This window comes from Asterias rubens, chromosome 7 (assembly GCF_902459465.1).
Source record: "Asterias rubens chromosome 7, eAstRub1.3, whole genome shotgun sequence".
NCBI lineage: Eukaryota > Metazoa > Echinodermata > Asteroidea > Forcipulatida > Asteriidae > Asterias > Asterias rubens.
Genome location: NC_047068.1, coordinates 19,693,676 through 19,704,645, shown reverse-complemented (window position 1 = coordinate 19,704,645; position 10,970 = coordinate 19,693,676). Strand labels below are relative to the sequence as shown.

At 36.2% G+C, this 10,970-nt stretch overlaps 1 protein-coding gene across 1 annotated transcript in view; it reads left to right on the top strand.

Annotated features, from left to right (window-relative positions):
* Positions 1–4,020: 4,020 nt before the first annotated feature.
* LOC117293049 (ras-related protein Rab-26-like) overlaps positions 4,021–10,970 on the top strand; it is a 45,539-nt gene continuing 38,589 nt past the window's right edge. The window contains exons 1-2 of the mRNA XM_033775262.1: positions 4,021–4,244; positions 10,324–10,434. Coding sequence (XP_033631153.1) covers positions 4,173–4,244; positions 10,324–10,434 — 183 coding nt within the window. The 5' untranslated portion in view covers positions 4,021–4,172. The remainder of the gene's footprint in view (positions 4,245–10,323; positions 10,435–10,970) is intronic.

Below are 10,970 nucleotides of genomic sequence, written 5' to 3'. Positions count from 1 at the left end.
AACACATCAGCAGCAGTAATTTGGTATGTCTAAGCTTTGGGGTGTATCGCGTTGCTGAGTTACTCCCGTTTGAAATTAGCCACTACACCATTTTTTTTGAAAAACGAAATACAAGTAAAACGATATTTTAAACTACCATTGTGTGCAAAAGGATACAAATTAGACATAAGTATGATCACAAAATTGAATTGTTGTATTCATAGCTTTATTTTTATTTTTTTATTTTTTTTATTACATTTTCCACATTAAACTGTCCATAACTTAATATTGCATTGGGCGACATGTGACTTATTTTCACAGAGTGGGTCACATTTTGTTCTGGGGCAATGACTCTGACTCTCGGCCCCCTCTACAAATCCAATCTCTCTCTCTCCATGATCTCTGCCAATTTTCTCTGCTGTTAGTTGGCTTTCAAAATGCGTGTAATGCCATCTTGCAAAAATATTGTGTGATTTAACTAAATAGCTTCCATATATTCAAACTGCCACTTCATGAGGTTATTGTGAAGATTATATCGGGATGAAATCAATATTTTTTATGATGTAGTAATTTCATTCCTGGGTTAAAGAATATTATTGAGGATTTTAAAGAAGATACTGGTTGAGTTTTGTTTGTCTGTTAGCAAACTTAACAGTATATACCAGGTCTGGAATTACATCCACCCACAGCCTCAGGTCTTGCCCTCTATGTCCTGTCAACATTTCTCCCTTCGTCATTAAGGTTTTCCATTTGAAGTGCCTTTCGCAAAATGAAAATAGCCTGAAAGATGAAACTCTAGTCCTGGTACATGTATGTTGTATGTATGATACAGTAGCTTGTGGTTCAATTTGGATTGTTTTGTTAAGTGAAGGTTTTGTTTTGTTATATCGAGGTACTTAAAGGCCCTGGACACTATTGGTAATTGTCAAAGACTAGTATTCTCACTTAGTGTATCTCACGATATGCATAAAACAACAAACATGTGAAAATTTGGACTCAATTTTGCACAAGTTGTGTGATTTCAGATGCTTGAATTCGAGACCTCAGCTGAGGTCTAGAATTCATCTCAAATATTTTACTGAGAAATTACTTCTTTTTCAAAAACTATGTCAGTCAGAGCATTCCTCCATGGTCAGAGGAAGTCGTGTCTCACAATGTTTTATACTATCTCCTTGCGTGTTACCAAGTACGTTTTTATGCTAAAAATTTTTTTGAATAATTACCAAGTAGTATCTAGTACCTTTAAAAAAGCATGGCCCTATTTTTCGCCAAAAGAATTTCTTTAAAGATTTTCTCTCTGAAGGGATTTTGACAGATGATGCTGTTTCAAAAAACAGAAACCAGAAGAATATACAATATTTTGTAAAGGATGTGAGATAATTTTATTGACAACTTTTGTGAAGTGTATTTGTTTATATTTTATATCTTTCAGACCCTTGTTAGTCAGATTATATTAACTTTTGTTTTGTTTTCGGCACACACAAGAGTACGCTTTAAAAAAAACTATAAATTGTCTATACAGATTGAATAATATTTAGTATTACTACAAATCATTTAAGTAAAGAAGGTTTAGAAGCTGCAGTGCCTGCATCTATTTTTAATATATTTTTTATACAAGGTATAAATTTCATATGAATTATAAAATGCTGATTTTGTAAGGAAAATGTACATTACAGATTACTAGAAGATAGTAAAAAATATTGAATCATTCCATTTTATGTCTTCATTGAAATGTAAGAGTAAGTTAATAATAAACACTTTGCCATTGTAAGAATGATCAAATGCATCTTTATACTGTATCTTACACAAAATTTTTCAGAGCAAAGTTTTAAACATGGCATAATCAAACAAAAGCTAATGGGTCTCCTAGTTCATTCCAATAACGTCAGAATTTACATGTACAGTACGAATGATTCTGAAATTTCTCTGTGCTGAAGTATACAGACCATCAAAATGTGACGCCATCTAAACAGTTGGTGGGGGTAAGGTTGACAAAAAATACACTTGAAATGAAGGGTATCAAACACAGTGGCAGTTACACCGTATTAACGTGAGGAACAGAGGCTTGAGGTAATGTTTGCTCATTTTGTTAAGGGCTCTAGGTACAAGAACAAAATGAGCGGATCACAAATCTTAATTTAACCTTGGAACCCTTCTGTATATGAGCTGAATTGTCTTTGAAAGTTTGTTGCCAGTACTAGTATAGTTACGTCAAATGTAGACTTTTCAGATTGGACAAATAGAATTGACCTCAACTCATTTAAATATGCAGCTTGTACTGATATGTTTGACTTCAACTCATTTAAATTAAATATGAATATGCAGCTTGCAGATAGGAGTGACCTCAAATCATTTAAATTAAATATGAATATGCAGCTTGCAGATAGGAGTGACCTCAAATCATTTAAATTAAATATGAATACGCAGCTTGCAGATAGGAGTGACCTCAACTCATTTAAATTAAATATGAATATGCAGCTTGCAGATAGGAGTAACCTCAACTCATTTAAATTAAATATGAATATGCAGCTTGCAGATAGGAGTGACCTCAACTCATTTAAATTAAATATGAATACGCAGCTTGCAGATAGGAGTGACCTCAACTCATTTAAATTAAATATGAATATGCAGCTTGCAGATAGGAGTGACCTCAAATCATTTAAATTAAATATGAATATGCAGCTTGCAGATAGGAGTGACCTCAACTCATTTAAATTAAATATGAATACGCAGCTTGCAGATAGGAGTGACCTCAACTCATTTAAATTAAATATGAATACGCAGCTTGCAGATAGGAGTGACCTCAAATCATTTAAATTAAATATGAATACGCAGCTTGCAGATAGGAGTGACCTCAACTCATTTAAATTAAATATGAATACGCAGTTAGTGTTTTATGACCTAAATACATTAATACACTGAGTCTTTTTTAGTTTTCAAATTGATTTATACACACAAGTTTAATTGAAAGGTGCTCATTAATGTTGTGTACCTAAATAAAAGTAGATTGATGATTGTAATATAATATTTCCCTTAAAACAACTGAATTATATGAATTAAATCTGCCATATAAAGGTAACCTAGAAAGTCTGAAATTCCATTCAAAGTTAAATTCATTCCATCTTAAATATTTTGGAAGGGGCGTGGCGTGGGACACCAACCACGATGCTCAGTATTCCCAGACAACTCTTCCAAATTAGAGAGTTCAAAATCATAAACATAAAGAGGCTCATATTTTATGATTAACAGGAGACTTTGTACTGAGCAATTGAGAGCTGTTGAAAGTATTAAATAACTCTCTGTCTGAAGTAACAGTTTTTTTGTAAGAGGTAATTTTTCACTCACATTTGAATCTGATAAAAACTTCAAGCCTGTGAAGCCTTTCTCAGACATCTGAAATTACACAAATTTGTGCAACAAGTGAGTTTTTTCTGCAATTAACTTTGATGATTATTTTAGCCCAAATTTAATATTTGTATGCATGTTGGGAATTGTGGGATAAGTGAGAATGCTGGTCTGTGACAATAATTATTACCCGACATGATCGGTGCCTTTCAAGTGAAAAATATGACCTAAGAAAACATTCTGGTCAAAAGAGCAGAAGTTCTGAGATAAAAGGTTTTTTTCTAAAGACAATTCTCTTTGTAATTTGCATCTGCACCTGTTGAATGCTTGACCCAGAAAGGTAGAAAGCTTATTGTCAAAATAAAAGTTGAAAAACCTTGAGTAAACTCAGTGGCATACTTTTTTTCTTGGCGGGGGGGGGGGGCGACTAATAATGTCTTTGCTTACTTTTGTTGTTGGCGAACGATTTGTTCGTTTGTTTGTTTGTTTGTACCAATTTCGGTTTCACCTTGGGTTGGCAAATAGTGTGGGAAATATTCTAATCCCCCTTCCCCCATCCCCATCGCAGATGGCGATAAGAGTCTACCAAACTTGAAACAAATATTGAGACGTCAGGCTAAAAATAATTAATTACCCTAAATCCATTTCGATCCTTGACCAAAAGAGGGCGCTCTTCATTTTGTCAATTTTCCGGGGTCGTGCGTTTTTATTGTGTGTTAATTTCTTGGATGGCTCGGCGAACAGTCATCAGTTTCAATGCATATTTTCTTCAAATTCAGCCCGAAACTGGACGCAAAGGATTATTATAGGAGATGATAGGACAATTGTGAACTTAAGGACCTTGGGAGATGTCGGGGAACAGCAACGGGGTGGTGCGGTCTGGATCGCTAGGCGGTGATTTTTACGACTTTGCATGCAAGGTGAGCCGCCATGTCATGTCCAACATTTTGACACTCTGCTTACAAAATGTATCATATCATACAATACGAGTACATTACATTACAACGTGTGGTGTACGTGATGTATTTACTAATTGCCAGTGTGTGATTAATTTAGAGTCAGACCAGTGCATTAATGTTATATAACCGTGCACGTGGATGACATTCAGTGACTTTACATTAATGTTGTGGTCAGTTAGTCGAGGTTACAGGACCCTAGCCTCACTTGTGAGTTGTGTGGCCAAGGAAAAGGATAGCTGAATCCTTACCTTAGCCACACGTCCACCCCATCTCCTCATGCAGCTAAGGAATACAAAAATTCTGGCGCACTATCTACGAGCCACCCGGCATTATAAACCGGCTGAATATGTTCACATAACTCTTAGCTTGCTTTGTGTGTATTGAAAAGTGAACCAAATAACATTGTAAAAAGAAATTTTTCACGATAACTTTGCCGACTCTAATTTCATCGCATCATGCACGGCGCAGCCATCTTGGAATATGCGAATCAGCATGACGTCATCTGCCTGCCGAGCTGTTGGCCCGTGAGGGGGCGAATACAAATCAACGGCTGTTTTATATGAATCAAGCTTGTTTACTTTTTTGCTACGTAGATCACAAAAAAGTACACAAGCTTAATTCACATAAAACAGCCGTTGATTTGTATTCCACAGCTCGGCAGGCCGATGACGTCATGTTGATTCGCATATTCCAAGATGGCTGCGCCGTGCACGAAACGATGAAATTAGAGTCGGCGAAATGTAGCAAAGTTATCGTTAAAAATTTCTTTTTAAAATTTTATTTGTTTCACTTTTCAATACACACAAAGCAAGCTAAGAGTTATGTGAACACATTCAGCCGGTTTATAATTTTTTTTATTCCTTAGCTGCATGAGGAGATGGGGTGGACGTGTGGCTCAGGATTCAGCTATCCTTGGCCACACAAGTGGGGCTAACAGGACCCAACCTGCCAACAATCAAGACAACACTTTTTTCTTCTTCTTTTTTTCCCCTTCTTTCTACACTACCATGACTACTCTAGTTCTAAACTAAAGAATAACTTTCCGTATGGCGCCACCACTTTTTCACTCCTTTTTACAAAAAGGGATATCTCATTGAGGTAAATTAGAATCTAATTCTCTAATGCCATTTGATCAGACTGTGCATGGAGAAACATGTAATTCACTGGACCCAAGACCTTTGTTGTTGTCAGCTGCAGAGTGTGGGTTCGGTTCCCCCGGTCATAGTATTTAGTTGCTTTGTAAAAAGTTGGGAAGGTATCGCTCAACCAACCACCTCCTGTACAGTGGATGATAACAATGCTACGTTATCCCTCTGGACTGTGGCCTTGTGAGTTGGGCAATATTTCACGAAACAATTTTGTTCAATAAAAATTAATGAGTAATTTACACTACAGTTACCTGCAAACAAAGTCTGTGTGCAGTGAAAACTCAAAGCACATACATTGTGTACATGCACAGTTCTTGGCACAGTCAGACAGTCACAATGTACACTGCAGTGTACTTCAATGTGAAAAATCAAAATAATGCACTGGCTGTCAGTGTTAAACCAAAAACTGTAAATTAAAACTATCCTAGTGCTACAATGTAATTTGTGTATGTTCGTAAAACTAAAAACTGTAAATTAAAATTATCCTATCTTTAGTGCTACATTGTAATTTGTGTAATGACAAAACTTTATTGTTTTATATTTTTCTAAAGGAAAATGTTGATGTCAATGATAACGTCAAAAATGTGTTAAAACATTGATTTGCCATTTATAGATTTCGTAAAGAATTGCCTCTTCTTGAAAACAGTGATAATATACATGTTATACTGTATGCAGGGAATTATTTCAACTCATCCCGCAATTTTGCATAGCGCAATGTTTAGATTCGAAACAAGTTTGTACGTATGTTGTAGAGATGCTGGGTTTTCTCATTTTCCCAGTGTACTCTATGTTTTTGTATCCATAGGCTCTCTCGCCAAACTGTATGTGTACCGATAGAACTCAAGGTTCTGGTGGCTGAGTCATCAGATTGTGGGTTCAAAATTCTATTGTCAAAGCACTTAGCGTCCAGACACTTTTACTTATCATTAATTGCTTCTCTTTATCATCACCCAGTGCCAGTAATGCCCTAGAGCGTGCTAGGGTTTTACACTAAACATTTGTACAAAGTACGCATAATGTAAACATTTGATGGCTGTTGTAATGCATGTATTCCTCAAGACTGAGTAATTACCTGTGACCCAGTGAACAGGGGAAATTCATAATAATGTCCGAGTACTCTCAGGCCTTCAGTGTACATGAAGGCAAATGATACCTAATTTAAAAGCGCTACATGAATAGGTGTAGTATACGAACTTCAATTTCTTGTTTGATATAGTACAGAGTAGGCCCAATGTATTTGATTGTGTAACTGTCAGGCATGATACATGTACTTCACAGAGGCAACAAAGCCAATGCCTCCATACGTACCCCTAGTCATTGCCTTGGTGCCCTTGAAATGCTACAGCTTTTGTAATTACAATTTCCTGATATTGTAGGGTATCCTTTGCCAAGAAGAAAATGCCTTGGTGCTCTTGCCCTTTCAAAAATGAAGGAGAAAGGCCTGAATTGTCTTCATGTTCATGATTGTATGTAGTCTACATTTTATGTAATTTGTTGTCTTCAGAACTCTAGCCTTAAACTTTTGTTTTAAAAGTCTCCCACAAACACAAAGTTAGATTAAATCTGTTTCTTTGTATGCCACCAATGTCTACAAGTCTGTGTCTCATTTACTTACACACATGTAATTGGAATATAAAGACGCAGTACTTCAGACACTTTGTAAATAGACATTGTCTTAGATCATTTAATTTTCATGACCAATTTAGTTTTTCTGTCTCCAAAGGAATTGTACAGAGACATACAGGGAGAACTGTCAAGACAATATTTTTTCTTTGTATCAAAATGATTGAAAATCATGGGCTTTTAAAACTAATTCAATTCACTTGTATTAAATTTTGATTTGTACATTAAGTTAAAATTGTTATATGCTCCAATACATACATTGTCCAGTAACCATTTAAAAGGCCTTCAAGCCAACAATTACAAATGGCTATTATGCACACATGAGACTACACAGTATGTAAGTTTGAATCAAGCACTTACCAGTATATTTTCCAAACGTTTGTGTTTGGATAGCTCTGTTTTAGCTTTCTGTGCAAAATTATTCAAGTACAGCATGTATGCTTAACCAGTGTGCAGTTTTAAATGTCATTAGCAGAATTCCTTTACTACGCACCAGGAGTCAGGAAAATAATTTGTGTGTCGGTTTTAGCATGTAAAACGTATTTATAACCAGTTATGGTAATTCTGGCCATACAATTTTACACGCTATAATAAAAAAAATTGTCTCACTAAAACGAAAATGATTTTCGTGACTTGTTAGACAAATTTCTCAAAAACTACACAGACCTCATTTAATATTGTAAGGAAAGCTTTTTGCCATCACTATCTTCAAACTGTAATGTAACTTTGTGGACATTGTGTTTTTTGTCCTACAAAAAAGTACACAGTTGAAAGCACAAAAGTGTAATTTGAGTTTTTCACCTCAACTTGCACAGTAAAATTTACATTTTACACTGTACACAAGGTGTTGACACTTTGAAAGATGGACATAATTGAACTGCATTGTGCATACACAGTAATGTTGTCAACTTGTTAAAGCCACAGCAGATGTACCCACAATGTACACACTCAGTGACAGCCTGCCTTGCTCTGCTCTGATGGTGCTGTGTACAGTGTATTGATTAAATACTTTATTAATAGTTGTACACTGTATGTCACATACAAACAAAACAGATGTTACAATCCAACATAGTCAGTGTACATGTACACTGACTTTGACATATTTAAGAACAAAATTGTCCGGTGTTTCACATTTCTACATTGTACATTGTTGGCCTAGACAAGTACATTTAACATGTATGCTGTATGTAAGCTTTAATTATTCCATGCTGAATCAATAAAAAGTAAACATTTATGCACACATTAAATATGTATGTATCCAACAACAAAGTTATATTGTTTTTGAATGCACACATTATCATGTACAGTAGGCCTACAACAACAAATGCTTTCATGTTTTTGTGTGTTTCTTTGTGAGCAAGTCGCCACCAAAGACTAAAAGCTTCGTACAATGTATGCGTACGTATAGTTTAAAAGGGCTACATGTATACTGTTACTACGTACGTCAAGAAAACATTGAAGATGAACATTATTACTCAGGGGAGCTGTTAAATAATACAGATTTTGTTGGAATTTGTTGGCATTGGATTTGGTTGGTGAATAATTTTCATCAGACTGAGCATTTATGTAGAATACTCAAGGGATATCACATACACCTGTACAATGTACTTTAAATATGTGTCAAGTGTCAAACTTCGTAATATCAATTGGAATGATACATAAATTAATCCAATGCATGCACAGGTCATCAATTTCATACGCATCATGTAAATGAACATCGTGTCATACATGTAGGCCTAAAAAAATTGATTGTTTTTGCACAATGTCTGATCCGTGATTAAAACCAGCCCAGAATAGACACCCACACTAAACATTGTTATGAATCTCTAGTAGCATCAATCTGAGTATATTGCAGGTGTTGTTGTTGTTGATGATACAGAGAAGGTGATGGAGTGTGGGGGTGGGGGCGGCTGCTCCGGAGGGCACTCTTGAAGTTAAAGCCAGGCAGTGATTCGTGGGTGACACCTCCACCTGTCATACAGGGTGGCCGCTTGATAAGACCAAAATACTATCTATTGTTTAGCGACCCCGCCTGATTTCTTTTGAGAGCCTCGTCATCTCTTCCTGTTATCCCCTTTTCTTTTCTTTTTAAAAAGGAGCTACAAAGTATGTGTTTTTACAATTTCACCCGAACAAAATAATTAAAAAAAATAACCTCTAGAGCCATTTTTGTTTAAATGATGGGGCGACAAAAAAAAGAAGAACCTGAATCCCTTTTTTATTTGCCTAATGGCATCCCTTTTCATTTGAAAGCTTAAATTGTTGATTGTAAGATGAACCAGGAAGATGAGAATCAATCATTTAACGAGGCAGATGGCAGCTGTTTTTGGATAAGGTTCATATCAAACCCAGAATTTCATAAATTAGAGGGCAAGGCCATTCATTTTGCACAAGGGCACTTCCTCTGTAGGGGCACCAAGGCTAATACCAGGGGGCAACATACATGTATGCAATGGCATCCATGGCCTCCTTGTAACTTGTGTCTTATGTTTGTGTGTTATCATCATACAATTTTAATTTTTATATCTGACCACGCCAGAGCCCAATTTCATAGAGCTGCTTAAGCACAAAATTTTGCTTAAGCAAAAAAATTGTTGCTTAGTAAAATCAGATTACCGGCCAAGACTCCACTCAATTGTTATGCTAAGTGAACAACAGCCTCAGTTACAATCAATGTATATGGCATAACATTTTGGCCAGTAACATGTAAAATAAGCGAGCTGTTTTCATGCTTAAGCAAAATGTTTGCTTTTAAGCAGCTCTAAGAAATTGGCCCCATGGCTCAAGATGGGACAATCCACAAGATGACAGGGCTTGTACATTACTAAATATACTTGAGTTTTACTGTCGGCCAGATAGTTTTTACGAGACCAGTGTAAAAGCGAGAAATATGTGTGAACAGTCTATGAAGAGTGTAAAAGTGAGAGGGACAAAATAATTGAGAGCCGAATTGGGAGCATTTATTTTTATTTTTAAGGCATGCTGAGTGCATGATTTTTAAATTCAATTAAACAACTTTTTTCAATTTCATGCAAATGTGTACACCTTTCAATGGGTTTTTAACTACCCTCCATGTATACATGTACACACATGTACATGTAGGCCTACAGGCTACACAGTACAATACCCATGCCACACACTACAGCATGTGTGTCACTGAGAATTTTGTTGTCGCACTCAAAATAAGGGAATTTCCGGCAACTTCCAATTAAATGCACCCCTCTCCTTAAACTAAACAGAGCTTTGTGTTGTGTTTTTGTTGCCTGCAGGTGATGTTGATAGGTGACTCTGGAGTCGGCAAGACGTGTTTACTGGTGCGGTTCAAAGATGGTGCCTTCCTGTCAGGGAGCTTCATATCAACAGTGGGAATTGATTTTAGGGTGAGGATTGTCATCTCTAGTCGCTGATATCGGCCACTTGTTTTTGGAATGAATTGAAGTGTCCAATATTATGTTGAATTTATAACTTGATGAAGTTTGATAAATCCGGAATTGCATGGTACACAGGACCTGATAATTCATGTAGGAAACTGTCAAAGCAAAACACCTTTCCCATGAAATATGGAACCTTTCAAAGGACACCAAGAGCATCTGTAGCCTACCCATAAAATATGCTAATTTACATTCACTCATCAAACAGGCATGGAGTTAAATTAGCCTAACATTCACGCATGCGTACAGGCTGAATAGTATACAAATATTGACTGCTTCGAGTGCCATGGTTAAAACTATGACTCCCGAGGTGATCCCCGGAGCGTTCTATTTTCCCGAGGCGAACGGGAAAATAGAACGCTCCGGGGATCACCTCGGGAGTCATAGTTTTAACCATTGCACGAGTAAAAGCAGTCAATATTTGTTTTATAACACCCAAAACATTTCTAAATACTGTACTATTATTATTAAGTTACAGACCTGAA